The sequence below is a fragment of the Lygodium microphyllum genome, chromosome 6 (genome assembly GCF_053477565.2).
Source record: "Lygodium microphyllum isolate KBCC chromosome 6, Lygodium_microphyllum_v1.1.10, whole genome shotgun sequence".
In the NCBI taxonomy this organism is placed as follows: domain Eukaryota; kingdom Viridiplantae; phylum Streptophyta; class Polypodiopsida; order Schizaeales; family Lygodiaceae; genus Lygodium; species Lygodium microphyllum.
The window spans coordinates 152,288-172,102 of NC_141140.1; the positions used below are offsets into that span (position 1 = coordinate 152,288).

At 38.5% G+C, this 19,815-nt stretch overlaps 1 protein-coding gene across 1 annotated transcript; it reads right to left on the reverse strand.

The window, feature by feature from the left end:
- Nucleotides 1–15,083: 15,083 nt before the first annotated feature.
- On the reverse strand, nt 15,084–19,008 carry LOC148034220 (dolichyl-diphosphooligosaccharide--protein glycosyltransferase subunit 1B-like). The gene is made up of 10 exons (XM_087679196.1): nt 18,825–19,008; nt 18,124–18,168; nt 17,389–18,023; nt 17,158–17,305; nt 16,858–17,037; nt 16,603–16,671; nt 16,389–16,478; nt 16,124–16,282; nt 15,799–16,023; nt 15,084–15,716 (listed from the first exon to the last, which is right to left on the reverse strand). The coding sequence occupies exons 1-10, from the start codon at nt 18,927–18,929 to the stop codon at nt 15,525–15,527; spliced, it is 1,848 nt and encodes a 615-aa protein (XP_087535322.1). The 5' UTR covers nt 18,930–19,008; the 3' UTR covers nt 15,084–15,524.
- Between the last annotated feature and the right edge of the window lie 807 nt (nt 19,009–19,815).

Here is a 19,815-nt window from a genome sequence, read left to right on the forward strand (position 1 = left end):
AAATGCGTTAACTGCATTATACTGCACTGATAATGTATTGTCAACCTCGCAACTGTAGATTAAATGTATTGATAATGAGTGTGTGCAACTGCAGATTAAATGTATTGTCAACCTCGCAATGTGAAACATTGGAAACTTAAAAATTGACAAAAAATAAATCATGGGTAAAATGGAATATCGCATCAGATATACTGTTGCCAAACCACTAAATATAGTAAGGATATAGTGCATCGGCCCATGTACAACTGATCACTGACGTGTACGTGGTTGCACATTGAATTTATCCTCAACAAAACTACTTACAAAATTGGAAACTTGAAAATTCACACAATGCGAAACATGGTCAAAATAGAATATCACATATTGGATTTAGCATTGCGAAACTATGAAATACACGGTAGATAGTGCATCGCACCAAGTACGACTAGAGCTAGGGAAAATTTAGCTCCATTTTGCAGGCCACTACTATCAAATACTTGAAGGTCTATTGGAAAGATAACCCAAAACTAAGATCCTTACAATCTACAACCAAACCTGAGCTAAAAACATAGATCCAATTACAAGGTAGCTTCTCAAAGCATATTGTTGACATTAAGATTAAATGCATCCTTGTTATTGCGGATCCTGCGAACAAGAACCAGATCTATGGGCTTAATAGTGATACGTCGGGCATGAATGGCTAAAAGTTGACCATCACTCATTAGATCAATCAAGTAGCTTTCAACTGCTTCTTGGAGAGCAAGCAAGGCTTGGCTTGACCATCGCCCCACATTCCTTGCCTGGTTCCTCGAAAAGAACTTGTGATGATGCCCTGACTGTAGATCTTGCAGTATTTCTCGCACCAACCTGGAGAATGGTGCCTTAGGAATAATCAAGTCGGCACTCTTCTGGAATTTCCTTATCTCGCGTAGCGCAGCTGTGCCTGGTCTCCATCTTCGCTTTTTATGTGTTGGAGGGCGTGTATTACGAGTTGGAGCAGTAGTGGGAGGTGGAGCAGCTGGAGCATGTGGACCACCATTTCTGGACAATGGCGAACCATCATTATCGACCATACTAGGGCCACCATTGTTGGCCACAGTAGCGCCACCATTATTGGCTGCAGTAGGGCCACCGTTATCGGTCACCAGGGGATCTTTGTCACTCACAGTACGCTCACTAGATTCGGAAGAGTGTTGAGCTCTTGCTCTCGCAGGCGCCTTTTTGATAGGAAGCTTGGAACGTGCCATGGCTGTGATAATGAAGGATAGAAAGGTGGAGGGTAGAGTGGAGAGCAATGGGAAAAAATGAAAGGAGAGACGACTTAAATACGAAACTTTCAAACTTACTGTGGTGTAAATGAATTTTAAATTTATCATTTCATTTCATTTCTCCACCCCATCCCTACCTCTCTCTATCTCCTGACACCCCCCTCATGCCCCCCCTCTCTCTCTAGGCCAATGAATGTTCCAATGTTTAGAATTTTCATATCTTTGTCTTAGGATTTCAAAATGGACTTTTCATAATTAAAAAACAAAGTTCGAAATCGACTTTGAAAAATATAGTGACAAACCTTTGAAATTTTAAAGAAAATTTATAAGACATCTCATGTTAGAGATATGAGTATTGATGTGCCATATCCTTGGGACTTGTGCTCTCTTGTGGACTCTAAATGCATCAAAATTATTATCTTTATCTAGGTCTCCATTTTTTGCTATCTCTCTCTTGGGTTGCCAACCATTCTGCGTGCCGTTGTCTAGCTGTGCTGTTTTCATATCTTGCTTTTCTCACTTCATATATTGCCCTACTTATAGATTCTGCTTGAGATGTTTTGGACTTCTTTTCTTTTTCCTTGTATCGTATCTCTAGTCTCCTATACCACCATTGGAATAATTGCCTCATAGAATTGGAATCATTGATGCCACCTCCATGATCAGTTGCCTTTTGAAAAGCACAGCGAGCTTGCCAGTGAGATCTTTCCATGCCTTGAGTTGACCATATTGCCAAACTTCCTTGATCTGCAAAGTATGGACCATGTGCTTCAAGTATATGCTGCACAAGAAAAGAGATTAGAAACACAAAGTAATTCAAAATGATGATTTTTTTTTGCAATGGTGATAATACTAACCATGTAGTGTGTTATGCTATTTGTAGTCCATGCCTCGACCATGGACTTATGAAATTTAGCAGCTGTCTCTTTAAATGCATTGGCATCACCATCCATAAACCCCAACTTCTGTAAGAGAGCTGCTAATCTATCTAGGTGTATCCACACTTCTGCCTTCGCAATCCTCGTTCGTCCCCCATTGCTCCAATCTGAAACAGCAAGGTGCAACTTTTTCCATGCTTCGTACTTCTCTGGTTGTTTTACTAGTATATTGCCTTCCTCATCTCGAGGTGGAGATAAAAACTTCCTAGCCTTGGGTCCGCCAAAGCATGGTTTACAAGGAACATTTCCACTCTTCCCCGATTTTTTCTCGTCCTTTTTTATTTCTACTTGGCCTCCGTGCAATCCAACTTCAGAGAGGACTTGTTCTACCTTCTTGCATGTAGCATCAGATTCTGACACGGGCTGCATCTTGTATGCAAAGCATATATATTCATATACTAGCTTCTCAATTATTCTAACCAAACAATGTAATGTGCAAAAGTGAACCCTTGTTAGTGGTATTTCCAAAATAGGGCGCCAGTTTGGATCCACTGGAATTAGCATTCCATTTCTCATGACTTTCTGATCACGTGTCGGAGCACCCTGTTGTCCTGCCTTGGCAAGCCATTCTTTCTTTCCATCTTTCCCTTTCTTCCTAGTTTGCATGCAGTATATGCACGGAAATTTTGCATTTGCTGCATTTGATAAACCAAACATACACTTCAATGTTTTTAAATCACCTGCAAGATGCCATTCAACTTGATAGTCCCCAAACCCCTCAACATGTAAAACTGCTCCATTATTTTGCTGTTGAATAACACTGGGTATATTAGTGAGGTTAAAAAAAACTTTAAGTACTTCATGGTCCTCCTTTGGTACTTCAAATGCTGCAAGCCACCATATTTCATTCTCCGATTGTACACTGAAGTATAAAGGATGTTTTTCATCGATGTTGGGATCCAATGCTCGATTCATAAGTGTTATACTCACACGCTCAAGTTTTTGCCCCTTGATAATCTCACTCTCATCAAGTTTGAGGACAAACTTAAGCTTGCCTCTACATTCTTCCATAGACATATTGTAAAACTTGACCATAGCAATCTGAACCCTACATATATCCAATACAAAGTTGTTGGATGCATTCAATACAAAGGCAACTTCTTTGGAACCATACTTCAATATGTGTGTGTGTTGCAAATCCGTAGGCTCACCAATTAGTTCTAAAACTTTCTCATTTAGTTGTTTTCGAGCCTTCTTCACATGAAATGGTTTTGGCAGAGGCATTACTCGCTTAGTATTGAAGACTTGCTTAAAACCTGTATCCAATTGTTGATAGAGCATACTATATGACTCAGAACTCATTCCCACCTTGTCACATAATCCCTGAGCATCTGTAGCAGTAAACAAGTTGCTCACATCCCTAAGACGTTCACTAGCAACACCATCCACAATGTCCCTGAATTTACGATTTTCCAATGCATTTTTTACCATATTCTTGCTAAGGACTTTGGCAATAGTATCATTCTCTGCATGAGGAAACATATTTCTCATTGTAGTAGATTGAGCATATATCCGTCTATGATATTGTCCACTTCCTTTGGCTAATTGGCCAATTGGTTTAACGGATCGGATGCGCCGACGTGCCCCTTTGGTTTTTAAAGTGGGCCCAATCTCCAAAGTTTTTGTGAGCTTCCTCTCTATGTTTTGATTCTCCTTCTCCAAGTCATTGACTTTAGACTGTAACTCCATATTCTGCACGTGTGTAGCATGCATAGCATCTTCAATGACAGACATTGCTTGTTGTAGGTTCTGGTTCTCTCTATCCTTCTCAGCCAATAATCTATCCTTTTCCATCAAAGACTGCATATTCCCTTGTAATCTTGTCTGCATATTTGTCAAGGTTTGATGAGCCCCTGCTATTCCTTGTGTGACAAGTCTGCATGTGTATCCATACAATCCTTCATTGCCTTCACAAGCAAACTTTACAAATGATGTAAGCCCTTCAAATTGTGGTGGCCTTCGAGTGAGTGGATCGGGTGGATAAATGCACCCATCAACCCAAAGGTCCACATTTTTTTTCCCTGCATTTCTTTCTTGTTGCATCCTGCATCTTATTGCATCATCTCTTTCCACAGTTCTTTTGAACATTGGTGCATATTCATCCTCCAATTGAAAGTGAATATCTCTCTTTCTCTTGGTACATCCTGCACCTGCATTCTGCAAAAAAAAAGTATGCAAATGTTAACTTGGATTAACATTCAAATAGCAGAACTACACCCCTTTGATTCACTATATCTGTGTTTTTTTTAAAACCCAGTTGGTTCTTGTCTCTTTCTCTTGCTTTCAGTCTTGATAGACCCTAATCAACCCCTAATCAGCCTGTAATCTTGGCTTTTAATCTACCTCTAATTAGCATCAAATCTTATCTTCTGTTCTATCCAAAATATTCTCTCTCTCTCTCTCTCTCTTTCTCTCTCTCTCTCTCTCAACAAAAATTCATCAAGGAAACCCTAAACACATTCATACTGAAGCTTGGCTAGTGGAAAACAATAACATCATCTTATCTTCTACCCTAATTTACTATCTGCCACTCTATCACTTATTTTCTTTGTTCATCTCACACAGTCCTCTCTGTCCCCCCCTTCTCCCCTCCTTTCTCTCTCTCTCTCTCTCTCTCTCTCTCTCTCTCTCTCTCTCTCTCTCTCTCTCTCTCTCTCTCTCTCTCTCTCTCTCTCTCTCTCTCTCTCTCTCTCTCTCTCTCTCTCTCTCTCTCTCTCGCTCTATGAATTGATGCTTAAGGACTGAACAACAACTGTGAAGAATAATAACATCACAAAGATTAAAAAAATAAAGATACCTCCATTATCACTGGATTGCTTGTAGTATAGACTGTTGAAGACGGAGATTTCTTACTGCATATTTCTGAAGAGGAAGATGGCTTGTAGCAGGGTAGAGTGTGTTGTAGATAGAGATTCTTTGATTTCAACAAATGGTATCAAAACTACTCCTCAATGCTGCTTCAGAAGAACTCGTATGCAAGAAACCATATTCTGGAGGGAAAGAGAAGAATGCACAAAATTTGGGACAAAACTAGAGCTTTCTGAGGGAATGAAAAAATGCCCAGAAATATGTATATACTTGTCCAAAAAAGATGAAAATTTACAAGGAAACTCTTGAGTCAAAAAGGTGTCTCTGGGTAAAAAATAATCTTAAAATATGATGTGTACGTCATTTTATATCGTTTTTTAACTTCCGCCCTTTAAGAAGCGAGAATGAGAATGATTGAAAAGTCATGAGGGCACTAAAGAGGGCATTAAAGAGTCATGAGGGCATTAAAGAATGATTGGCTGCGTTTTTAGAAAAAATAGAATTGTATTTTTTTAGTTATGAGGATTTTGAGAAAAAGTGACCTTATCCTGCAGTTTGGGAATAAAATAATAGGTGAAATCTATTGAAAACACAAAAACGAGATTTTCTTGATTGTAGAAGATCTCTTTTTATAATATTATTTTGGAATCTCTTTTTAGAGAGAGAGAGGTGAGAGAAACCCCTTAAGGGGCAAAAAAGAGAGTCCATATTTCTCCTAATGACCATGTATATGAGGCATGTTGGTTCGGCATGCTATCTGGACACCCATTTCCAAAAAGCAGGGAGAATTAGCACATACCCTTTGAAAATGGTACATTTGGATATATGGGGTCCATGTCAAAATATATCTTTGAGTGGGAGATATAAGTTTTATATTACATTCATTGATGATTTCAACAAGATGACATGAGTCTATTTTTTGCAACATAAAAGTGAGGCTTTTGAGAAGTTTTTGGAATTCAAATCTATGGCAGAAATGCTATTTGGAAGTTACATAAAGTTCTTGAGATTGGATAATGGAAGTGAATACTTTTCAAATGATTTTTTTTAATTATTATGGGATTAAGATTGGCTCTATGTAGATATATACCTCGGGAGAATGGTGTTGTAGAAAGAATAGGATCATTATTAAAGTAGCAAGAGCTATGATGAACCAAATGCACATGCCATTGCCTTATTGGGATGAGGTAATACATGCTGCAATTTGAATTATGAATAGGACTCCTACATCATTGACCCATCACATGTCACTGTGTTAGAATATGTATGGGAGAATACCTACAGTTGCATATTTCAAGTTGTTTGGTTGCATATGCTATGTTCATGTTCATGATAACTCAAGGAGAAAAATGGAACCAAAGGCTAACAAATATTTTTTTCATAGCTATCCAAATTAGAATAAGGATTATAAATATTATGATCATGTCAGTGGAGAGGTCTACATAAGTGGAGATGTAAGTTTCGATGAATATGAGACACAATATAGGCTTAAAGTTGCAGGAGATAGATGCTTATGAGAGCAGTGATGATGATGGTTGTCGGAAGAAAATTATAGCAAACAATACTCGAAGAAATCAACATATTGAAAACATGTTTGGTCCTCAATTCATTGAAGAAAGCAATGGAAGTTACAACCCATGGAGTGGCAAGTTGAGGAGTGCACAAAAGAAGGCACAAATAGTAAAAGGGAAGAAGCCTATGGGTGAGAATTTAGAATATGATTCTTTGGATGATGAGTTTAGGATACTTCATGTTAGAACTCCATGCATAAAAAGTGTAGGGAAGTATGTACCACCACATGTAAGATCAGTTGAAACACCATCTACTATGCCTCAATTGAGAAGATTGGAAAGAGTAAGGCATCTAGTTGACAGGTTGACATACAATGGCTTTATGAAAATGCATTGTGCATACATGGTCTTATGTTGTGTAGGATGTAGAGCCTACTTGCTTTGAAGCAGTAGTTGAAATCAAGAATTGAAGAGATGCAGCGGATGAAGAAATTAATGCTCTCAAAATAAGAATAAAGACTTCGAATATAAAAGAGTTACCTCATTGCAAGAAAGCAATTGGCTGCAACTGGGTGTATAAGGTCAAATGGTGTCTCATTGGAAAGATACAAAGCAAGATTGGTTGCAAGGGTTATGCATAAACACATGGATTGGATTATAAGGAGACATTTAGCCCAATTGCAAAGATAACCATAGTCAAATCAGTTATTGACTTGGCTTTGATTTATGGTTAGAATTTATAACAAATGGATGCTAAGAATGCTTCCTAGAATGGAACCTTGGAAGATGAAGCATATATGGAGAACAACCAAAAGGATATGTACACCCTAAATATCTACATTTATCTGTGCAAGCTAAGGAAGGCATTGTATGGGTTAAATCAAGCACCTAGAGCTTTGTGTGAAAGGATCAACAAGTTTTTTTGCAGCCTGGGATTTCAACAAAGCATGGTTGATTGCTCACTCTATGTTAGATACACTAAGGAATTGAATGGTGATTGTTGTTATCTATGTTGATGATCTTATCATAGCATGTACTCTTGAAAGAGAGATTATTGAAGTGAAGCATGGTGTGAGTAAGGAGTTTGACATCAAAGATGTTGGATTGTTGAGGTATTTTCTAGATATTGAGATAGTTGACACACCACATGGAATTTGGTTGGTGCAAAGGTAATACTCCTTGGAAATGTTAGAGAAGTATGGGATGAGAGCATGTAAGCCTGTTGTTGACACACCATTGGACCAAAACATAACGATGGTTAATGATAGATAGTATGTTGAAAATATTACTATGTTTAGGAAGATGGTTGGTAGCTTGATCTACTTAACCACAACAAGACCATGCTTGAGCTATTCAAAGTGAGTGATAAGCCGATTCATGCAAAGGCCATGCAAGTCACACTTGGATGTAGTAAGAAAAGTGTTGATGTATGTGAAGAAGATAGTGAGTTATGGATTTTATTTTTTTTAAAATCAAGGCTACATTGTTTGGATACACGGATGCTAACTAGGCAAAGAAGTTTTATGAGTAGAAGATCCACAAGTGGTTATGCTTTTTCATTTAGTTCAACCATGGTGAGTTGGAGCAACAAGAAGGATTCCACGTTACCTTTGTCAAGCACTAAAGTTGAATATAAAGAAATATCGCTCGCAGCTTGTGAGCAAGCATAGTTGAGACTAACTCTATGTGACATGGGGTTTGAGATAGATGGTGGAGTTTAGCATGTATTGTGATAACATCAGTAGCATTATACTTGCAAAGAACCCAAACTACCGTGCGAGAACAAGACATATTGAAGTGTACTATCATTTCATCAGAGAGAAAGTCATGGATGGGGAGATAGACTTAGTATATGTCAAAACCAATGACCAAGTCATTGATATCTTTACCAAAGCATTAAGTAAAGATAAGTTTGAGTATTTTAGAAGTGCACTTGGAGTATTATGTTTGCAAGCTCATTCTGAGCTTGAGGGGGGTGTTGAGAAATAAGCCGTAGGTTAAGTTATATACTATGCTTGTATGAAATAAAGGGAGGCTATATGTAAAGTGTCCTAAAAGTCAAAGTGTATCTATTCACTTCTAGAGATACTCATTATAGTGTGTGCAATGGAGAATAAAGACAAGAGCAGAATGAAGAAGAAGATGGATTGAGCCTCCATATCTTGTGTCATCTCCCTTTCAATGTGCATCTAATTTGAGTCCTTTTAACATCTTCATTGAATATTTTGCAACAGAGTGACGTATATAAACCTTCAATTAATAAAGACGCACTGATAGAAAGTAGTGCGCTTGAGATCCTATATGTTATAGAAATATATTTATAACAATATTATTTTCTAGTTATTGTGAATTGTATTTATTTTTTTTGTAAGATCCATGATTTATCACATAAGTGCACACATGTGATACTGGAGGTGGCATTATGCATGGTAGATAGACGAAAGGATACTAAAGTGATGTTTGTCCCATCCCGCCAACCGGTAGGAGATGGACCTCCCTCCCTCTCCCTCTCTCTCTCTAGCCAGATAAATGTAGATGTAGATGCACACAAATAATAAGATTGCCCTCTCCAACCTCCCCAATATCCTCGCATTGAGTCATCGGCCCAGGCGCCGTCAAAGTTATTGGAGAGCCGTCCTGGTATCCTAGCGATACCCAGGCTCGCGATGGCAGCATGCCGACTCACCTCTACCCACCAACCCACGGCTTTTCAATATATATTGCCTTTAGTAAATTTTTTTAGTCTTTTTTTTATTTTTTTAAAAAAAGCAATAATAAAAGCAGCTTCAACCGTCATTGAGGGTTGTGGGGCTCGTTCACTTTTTCACTACATTCTTCATTTTCAAAATGAACAAGTTTAAGTCATAAAGCTTAAGCTATGGCAATTATATAAAGCTTTGTTAAGACAAGCTTGATTAAAAGGCTTTGAGGCCATGTTTTTTCTTTCAAGAGGGGGAGAGAATAAGGCCCTTCCCAATTAAACAAGAGAGCGTGGTTCAAATCGAAGTGAACTGCCTAGTCACTATCTATGAATCCAAATGGCCACCACCTTCATCATGCCTCTCAGTCAAGTCACCTTTGGTTCTATTATTAAGCTCGCCTAATTAAAATCTTTCTTACTCGATAGTTCCTTTGTGTGTTGGACCGCTTATTCACTCTAGGCCAAGTTTTAGAGCACCTCCACCATGTTGTTTTCAACATCTCAACTTACTTTTACAATATACTGCCTAGCTTTTATTGACGGCTATGGCTACTAATGTTCTAATCATTTTTAAACAAAGGTGATTGAAAAGACTAAGCAATCATCATACGTGACTTTTTCCTATATGAAAAGTTCTCTTTAAGCATTCTAAAGTTAGCATATTGCATGACAATAGTTTCTTTTCTAGAAGTGTGTGTGTTAGATCTACTCCTAGGATAACCTTAAGATCTAGCTCACTTGGACTAAAATCTTTATTTAAACCTCATGGAATGTTTTGTATAAGCTTAGGGCTTAGAAATTATATTGTGATTGATCCTTCTTTAGGGATCTTCTTGTTCTCGTCGAGGATATATTGTTGTCTTATTTTCTTTTCTTTAGTTAGGATATGTAGTTTGTTGTTGCATTCAATATTCTTCTCTATGTTTATGTTACTTTGAATAGCGTGAGTTTTTCTTACTTAATCTTTATGATCTAACATAAAACAATTTATAGAAGAGTACATGAAGTTGTGTTTGTTTGAGTGATTCACTTTTTGAGTTGTGATCATATCTAAAATCGATCCACAGGTCTAGATTACTAAGTGTCTATATCTATAGATAAATATTTAGCTACACCACATATCTATTGAGGTTCTCATAGATGACCTATTGAGAAAGCTCATGGTAAGAACTTTGCTAGTGCTTGTTGTCCCAATAACTGATACTCTATCCATTATTCATTCCAAAATTCTATAAGACATCACTGTTGAAATTCAATGATTCCTAGTTACTTGAATATCTAGAAATAGTTTGAGACTATAGTCCACTTATAGAAGTACTACAATGAAGATAGTTGCATTGTGATTGAAAGGAGGAGACTACAAAACATTGAAAGGCATCCAAAGTTCAAATTAGCTCCAAAATTTATATTTAGATTGAGCATTCCTCCTCATTAGTAAATTCACAATTCTTTTCATATTAGTTTGTTGAAACCCTTTCAGGGAACACCTTCAATTACTCCTGTAACTGTTGATGACCCTCCTTTGTTAGAGGAAGATACCCAAATTCTAACACCTTCAATTACTCCTATTGTTGATGACTCTCCTTTGTTAGAGGAAGATACTCAAATTTTAGTTCATGAAGTAATCATTAACCATGATCAGACCACTACTAGAACAAAAAATTAGTACCATAGATAGTTAAGTACAAAAATCATTCTATGGAAGAATCTCAACGGATTCAAAAATCAGCACTAACTCTGACATATGACAATCCAATAAATACGTACCACTCACAATCACATTAAATATCCCATGGGCACAGATTTGCTACAAGAGAAAGTGTTTCGTGTAAAATCCATGGAACTTCATAGTGCAAATTCATCGCAAGAGGTAGCACTAGTTGGAACTTTACAGTGTAGATTCGTGGTAGGAGGAGGCAGCACTAGTATATTGTGCAAATTCACCGCAGAAGGCAACGCTTGTATATCTTTGCATATTTTTCTTCATCTGATCAACTGGGGATAGTTAATTTTTTAACCCCTAAGAAATGTTATGGAAATATATTCATCACAATATTATTTTATATGTATTGTGGAATTTATTTATTTTTCGTATGATCCATAAGTTATCACATGAGTGCATACACGTGATCTTGGTCGCATTATGCTTGGCAAATAGACAAAAAGATACTAATGTGTTTTGTGTTGTGGTGAGCAAATAATTAGATTGAGCTATGCATAATTATTATTTTGGAGCGTGTATCTTAATGCATGGAATTTACGTGCTTCATAGTGTAGAATTTATGCGCTTCACATCGTGGAAAAATATTGCCAAAATTATTATATTTTGTATCCACCTATTAGCACAAGGACTTTGCATGTGCACATGCACAATAGATTTGTTTCGATGCATTTATTAGAAGACAAAATATTATTGTTGGTTGTAAAGCTATTCAAAATAGGGTGTGTTTGATTTAGTTGCACAAAAGCAAGTTATGTAGAGAGAGAAAAGCAAAAACTCAAAAAGGATGCTCTCAATGCATTTTGAGCACAAAAGCCTAATTGAATATTATAAATTCATGCATGGGGGGAGATTGTACACAATCTTGTATTGTGTATGCTTTCTTTATTTATGTTCTCTTCTTGCAATCCATGTCTCTTTGCATTTTGACTAATAATTGGGTATTATATGGGAAGGTTCTTAACACAAGATCCTAAGCCCAAGGCTAGTGATGTCCCTACTAACTCAACCCACCAGTTACATTAAGATAAGCATCCCAAACCCTAGAACTATTCAGAGGATGTTGCTCAAACTCACCTCCAGATTAGTGCCACAAAACCTAATTTACCTGTTCATATGAAATATTTGCTACTAGTAATTTCTATAGTTTAATTTGTCGCACCCACAACTATAATAATTGTGATTTTTGCACACATGGATTTGTAGTTGCAATAGTGTAGGCTATGTCTAATTAAATTAAGGTTGAAGCATCATCAAAGAATGAGTGGCCTAGATCCCATAAAGTGGGTATGACACCCAAGAGAGGGTACAAAACCTAAAACACAAATGGGCAGCCACCTTAGAGGATGGGCCTAACCATAACCCTAATTTTCCATTCTCTCAACTTGCTTACATTGTTGAGATTGAAGAAGAGAATGTGAGAGTTGCATTGAGTAAGGGATTGAGGTAAAGTGAAGCTCTACATCTTCTTGCTTTCCTTATTTTTCTTCCCATCCATGGTAAGAGGATTGAGTGTGGAGTTGTGTGTGAGGTTGTAAATTATGAGAGTGTGAGGGATAACACAAGATGAAGCTCTTCTCCATCTTCTTCTCTCATCGTCAGTATACTTGGTTGTGGATATGCGAAGGCAATGACATTGAATTATGTTACGTGGGTCATGGAGCCATCATCAAGCCTTCAAGCTTTCAAACTACAATGGGGGAAGGTAAGTAGGTTTGTGAGTTCACTACACCTCAAAGTTAGCATTGTGTTCTTGCTTTCTAGATTGGAGAGAAGAATACATGGTTAGTTAGAGAAGAGTATTGAGAAGACAAGGTGAGAGATTATTCCCAAAGCCAGTTGTGGCTTTTGAAATAAAAAAAGTCCATTTGTATTAGTGAGACCGCCTTCATCAAGGTGGCGATCATCTTGAGTGCTCTGTGTTCACATTGATCAAGGTGATGGATCGCCTTGAGTGACATGGAACCAATCAAGGTGATCAAGGTGTCAAATTCTAGTCAAGGTAATGGGTTATGATCACCTTTAGTAGTTGGAATGAAATCAATGTGGTGAGATGCCATGGAAACGACAAGTTCCAATCAAGACGATGACCACCATGAGTGGTTTTGAGTTAGTAGAGGTAGTGAATCACCTTGACCAAGGGCATTTGAAGTCAATAAAGGTGACCTAGTCCAAGTCATAATCACCTTGAGTGGAAGTAATACAATGTAGTCAAAGTGACACCTAGTCTAGATGGATGCAATTAAGGTAAAGGATGATCACCTTGAGAGAAAGCGATGCACTCTAGACTGATGCCTAGTCTAAATGGATGTAGGCAAAGGATTACCTTGAGTAGAGATAGTATTAGTTTACCTCAAGGAAAATTAGATATTGCCAAGATGGTATGCAATCGAGGTGATGTTCACCTTGATCAAGGTGATAACCTCCTTAATTAGGGTGATGAGTGATGGAGGCGAAAGTCACTCAATGTGATGACCACCTTGAGTGGAGGTGATGGATGATATACCATTAGTTAAAAGCCAAGGTGATGGCTAACTTGAGTGTAATGGGCCAAGTTGAAGGATCACCTTGAGTATATTTACAAAATTAGTAGAGGTGAATTACCTTGATCAAGGTGATCAAATTTAGTCACGATAGTGAAGGACCACCTTGAGTGGTTTTATGTCTATTGAAGTAAAGGTGTGGAAAAATACAATGTGCAAACAATCAATGTGATGCAATGGAGGTGATGTATATCACTCAATGTGAAGAGTCAATCAAGGTGATATCACTTGCAATGATGGTTGTTGTTAGCTTATTCACGGTGATTAGATACTTGTCAATGCCTCCAAAAGCACCCAAGCAACAAGCAATCACATTGTACCACATGCAAACACAAAGCGTCACCATTTTTCTACCACTTTTCAACTCAAGAAGCACGATAAAATAGTATGGAGAACTACAAAATTGCTCAAGACGTATTCATGCTCCTAAGCTTACACTAGATTGAAAATGAGAATTTTTAATGAATTTCATTGTTTTTCGAAAGAGGATAAAAGGAAGAGAGATCCTATTTTAATTTATTGCCTACTCCATGTCCATCTAACTAGTTTTATTCCGCTTGGCCTTTCTGCTTGAACCATGTATGTTTTGATAGGAGAGTTTATTTGAAGGACAAAAGGCTTAATCGTTTTGACAAACTCAATCTCTAAATCCGCCACAATGGATCATTCTAAAATAGCCATGTATATTTCAAATTAGCCATGCCTTCTTTAATAGGACAACAAATGGCTCCATCCTTTTGAGCACTCACACACTTTATCTCCTACATATGGTGAGAGTTAAGCAACCACTCCAAAAAGGATTCCATCCTCGATCCTGACAATGAAACCAAAACTGCTGGGCTTTCTTCTAACGATGGGATTTATGTGCGGGACTCTTTATTTTTTCAAGAGCTTTTATTCTTTTGCTCTTACAATAAGCATCATAAAAGCTTCCTAAGCATAGACTCGACCTCAATAGCGTGACCTATCATGTAGCAGGGACAATGGGTGTAGAAGCCAAACATTCTGCCTTTGAGCTTCCTTATTTGTCATTTCTACCTTCACCATATAAAACACCGTGGTTATATGGCTTCTTGCTTGATATGATTGAGCTCTAAACCATTCTCCATTACATTTAACTATTAACTTAGTAAGAATTTGACCAAATTGTACATTGTCCAACAAAGATCAGTAAAGCTCTTGGTTTAGAGCTTGACCAAATTTACCTTTATTTCTTTGGATTCAGATTTCAAAAAGAGCTCGAATATCTTGGTGTTACGCCCACCAGAAAAGAATTTGCACAAATTACAGATTTTAACATGTTATACTCTAAATACATAGGCTCTACAGTATACCTCAAAATCCTGTGCACATGCTTTGTCCAATTCCACCTATGCCATGCAGATAACCAGTGACACTCCTAACCAAAGAATAATGCATGCAGTACTGCACAACTAGACCTTTACAGAGTTGGCACCATAAAAATACCAGACCACACTAGGACCTGCAAGCAAAGGCGCCTAATAAAAACCTAAGGTGTGTTTTCGCTGGTTCAAATAGCACATTCTTTTGTCCAGCGCAAGCTATGAAATGTGGATAACCAATGATGCTCCTAACCAAATCACGGTCCACATGCTTTTCTCTATAATAATCTGAAATAATTTAGCTCTGATACTGTCACCAAACAAGGTACATCGCTTCCAACAGAGTACTACAGTTTCTGCTCCAATAATCTTAAAGAATTAAAAGTTTGATCATCCTTCTGCGCAATATGAATTTGTAAGCATGCCGCATGACTCACAAATTAAGGTGAAATGCCTCTTTCATCATAAGGCAGCTATGTTGAGCTTTCAATCTGCCTGAATACGCCAAAACAGCAGCATAAACTATCTTAAATCCGGAGGTTACTACAAAACCTCAGAAGTTTGCAGAAAAAAGGTAGCTATACTTGGCTTTCCCTTGTGATTAAAAGTTGGATGCTAGCAAGCTAGGACTAAATTGCAAAATTAAGTGAAGCTTTCTTTTCTGAAAGTTCTTTCACAAGCCATCACTATAACAAACTTCGTTTCAATGGCAACTAGAGGTCATCGAGACTCTGCAATAAATCATCCACTTCCTGCTTCAGTTGTGAGATTTTCTGTTGGTAAGGGGCAACACGATTGTCAATTTCTTTACTGGACAGTTTTCGTTCATATGACTCCAAAGTGACAGAGTGCTTCTGCAGTAACTTTTCTTGCTTCTCCTTCTCCTTCACAATCAACAACTCCACCTGTGACAACAGTAGTGTCTGAGCGGCATGGAAAGAAGAGTTATATTGACATCCAGGAAAAGGATAAAGTGAAATTTCAGACCTTTGGAGAGATGCTCGAAGCTCGTGGAGATGACTGCAAATTCTCTGCAATGGCTTTTAAATCCTTGGATGTGTCTTTCAGCACACCATCTGCAGATTTACGAGCTGCCTTACAGCTCTGAATATCTCCTGTTCTTGCCAGGTCTCGCAATGAGGCTTCTAGCTTTTCACTTACATTTACCCGTAGATTCAGCAGGTTTTGCAATTTCTGGACTGCATCCACTAGCTGCAATATTTTTAAATGCTTCTTAGCTCCACCAAACTTTATCTACGGTAAGTTGGAGATGAAGAAGATGCCTAGCCGAACAGAAGTGCAAATATGTTACCTCGTCACGCTGTAAGCGAGCTTGATAGGAAGCAGATGACTTGGAGATGGAAAAATCAAAGCGAACATATGCTATGCAGGCAACAAAGAAAAGGAAAAAGCCTGTGACCAGCATCAACGGCTCAACCAGCATGGCAATACTGTTGAACTTATAGTACACCTGTATGAAGAGGCCCAATGTCTCTTATTTTATATCAGTAAGTGGTGCAACTCCTATAGACATCTTAAGGAGTCAAATTTTTCATTTAAAAAGGTGAGACAAAAACCTCAAAGAACACATTGTGCTCCTGCACCACGTTCTTCTTTGTCAACACCAAGACAGTCCTTCCAATGCTGTCCAGGTAGCTGTACTTCACCTGTCAGATTAGAATGCTTAAACACAGTTCTCCAAATTTCTTCCTTCAGTTGCATGCAAGCACAACTGATACAAAGAGTTACAGGAAATTTCAGTAATTTGAAAGCTTCAAGCAGTAGCATTACCTCTTGCGACTCTTCTACAGTAAAAGGGACTTGAGCAGATGGAACTGTTGACCCTTCAGGCAGCACCACCTACATAAAAGAGAGAATCCATAAAATACTACTCCTGTATACAGGAAAATTGAAGATGAACAGAAACCATAAGCTGCTGATCCATTCATCATATACATGCATGCAGGTAATGTTTGGTTCAACGGCAACTGGGATATTTCACGCTCTAGCTATGAAATTCACTTTTTAGGCATTCCATGACTGCACCTTTACAATCATCTTATTGACAACAACATCGTGAAGGGGACACCCAAAAGGAAACTTCAGGTATCTTCTACCATCCGAAGCCTGAAATACGAAATCCTGGAGGGGTACTCCATATCCAATTGTAAAGGTGACGTGCCATCCTCCAAACAAAGGATATCGAGGCTCAAACTCCAGATCTGTCTGTACGTGATCCAAAACAAGATTTTTCATTATACAAGACTTTTAGACCTTCGAAGATATACATGTCTAACGCTAATGTTGCAGAAAGCCGAACTTATCAACATTGATGTACAGGCTCACCTTGTCTTTATCAGTGCGCAAATGGGACGTTGAAACATTTCCAATTGCATCCCTGTAATACACAGAATGTGCACCAGGAGGCAGCCTTGCCGACAGCTGGCGCAAAGATGCCACTCCACTCACTTGTGGTCTGGCTTGATAATCAAGCCTTCATGAAAGAAATCATTTTTAAATTAGTATCATCAACTCTTTCCAAGATAAATGCAGGGGAAACACTTGCTGAGCACACACCTTGAGAAACTACCCGTATGACGAGCTCCACCATGCAGCAGGTGGTAATTTTCTGTGACATATATGTTGCCCCAATGGGAGATTTCAATCTCCCGCTCCAACTCCTCCACGACCACAAAGGGCCTGTTGAACTCATAATGGACCGTTATAGGTTTTGACGAGAATGGAGGAGTGTTCTCATAAGGACCATATCTTAGCTCTCCATTTGCTAATTTTACTGGTTCAACTTTCATGTAAGCTTCGACACGTGGACTTGGGAATTTCAGAAGCAATGTCTGCACTTTGATGGGATAAGGTGACAAAGTGTAAGCACTGTCATGGTAAAGTACAAGCTGTGCATCTGATTGCGAGATTTCTGCTGGAAAAGGTTTCAAAGCATGGGTCAAAACTGTGTACACGTCTACTGTCGCTGATTCACCTGGCTTCAAGTCCTTCTTCAGTAAGATAGAAAATAGGACTGCATCATCTGCCAAAGTATCAGTTTCACTGAGGTTCACCACCAGACTGGTTGGGGCAGCCTTATTCTTGCCTTTTCCTTCAGATGAAGTAGCCCCAATAAATGCTAAACTTTTTGCCAGACCAGAAGGCAGTGCAAACAGCACCTCGGACACAGTTGCTGAGCCTTTGTTCTCAAACTGGATCAAAACAGGTCAAACAATGTTTGTATAAAGCACCTCGCAACAACTCTTGCCAAGAAGATCCAGTAAAACACAAACTCACAAACTCTTCCAGTACCTTCAATGAGGTAATACTTCTGATGTTGTGTGAGGTCAGATCAACCTGCATACAACCACAAGAAGAACCTAACAATCACAATCATGAAACATTGGTGGTACAAAATGAATAGACAACTGGGGGATTATATGTTTCTTTTTGAAAGACAACCGCAAAGAACAGGTTATGAAACAAAGTTGACGCTACACAATGCAAAATCGCCTTCATGCTATTCAATGCCACACACACCCACACACAACGCTGTAGCATCAAGATTTGGCTACAAACAAGATCCAATGAATTGCCCTTTGCTAAGCTGTGTAAAAATGGAGGCGCCTCGATGACAATGGAGACTAAGGACAACACAGCAGTGAAACCTCCATGTCCAGGACAGAAGCCTTGAATTTAGAAGATCCTGATCCAAATAGTAAGAAGTCCAGTTTTGAAGCTTGCCACACAACTAATGTCCATAGATCCTGCTCCCAATATTCTTGACCGAGCAAAAGAAAAACAATCCCAACAGCCATTTGATGGATTCATTCTTACTTCATAGAGACAACCTTTTCCTGCTCAAAAATGTGCCAAAGACAAGCAAAATTTTCGAATTTCCATGAATCGTAGTCATCGACAAGTCAATGAGAGCACGGAATTCATTACTGGCGTTGATCCTTGAAAAAATACAGCACCGCACAGAGAAAGAGAGAGAGAGAGAGAGAGAGAACCTTCCGATCTACTTTAGAAAGAACAAGGCCTGAATCCGCATATGTGGACGAGCAGGAGATGGATAGGATGACGACGAAGAGAGCAAGCAAGTGCAGGTGCTCCATGGCTCTCCGTGTGTGTGCGCGCGTGTGTTTGTTTTCTGATCCTTCCGGAAGGAAAACCCTCCGGTCGCCTCTCAAGACTTTGGGCTGGAGATACTACCAGATATGCATAGGAACCCACCCTTCTTCGAGACCATTGCATTTTTTGGCCGACCCATGTCATAGTGAAGAATTTAGGCGACTATTTTTCCATTGCACATAAATTAAGAAAATGAGAATTAAAATATTTAAGTACATAGCTTAAATTAATCGTGACTTTCCGTATTATAATGCTTGACATTGGTGGTCATACCAAACCTCAAGTCGTTAGCATAGTAGCACAACTGTGGCCTCTTGCAGAACATTAATCCTTTAGTCTCATAGCCTTGATTGTGTTACATATCAAATGTCTAGTACTTCCTCTCTCTTCTTGCCGATGTACGTTTATACTTACCCCATGCAAGCAAGAAAGCAAGGTCATACTTCAGATCAATCATGTCAATGGCAACCCTAGTGTTTACATCACAAGGGATCTAATTAGCATAAGGATGAACCACATCCATCTAGTGTTGGTTCTTGGTGCGCAAATCGGATGTTATACGCTTGCGTAGTGAATGTCGGAAGGTCCCCAAGAACAAAAGAACTCTACTTTTTGCACAAAATTCAATGTAAAAAGCATGAACGACATGAACTAGAGACCAATTGGGTGCAATCTCCCCCCATGCCTTGTGTGAGCGCTCCACAAAGCATGTATTTTATGTATTAATCATCTTCAAGCTCAAATAATAGCCCAAATTACAAAATAGCAAGCTTTTAGCTTTTGAGTTTACTTTAGCATAAAATAGGAATAAAGCTAACGGGCGGTGCCCAAAGAGTCTGGCATGCTCAATACAATGTCCAAGTACAAATA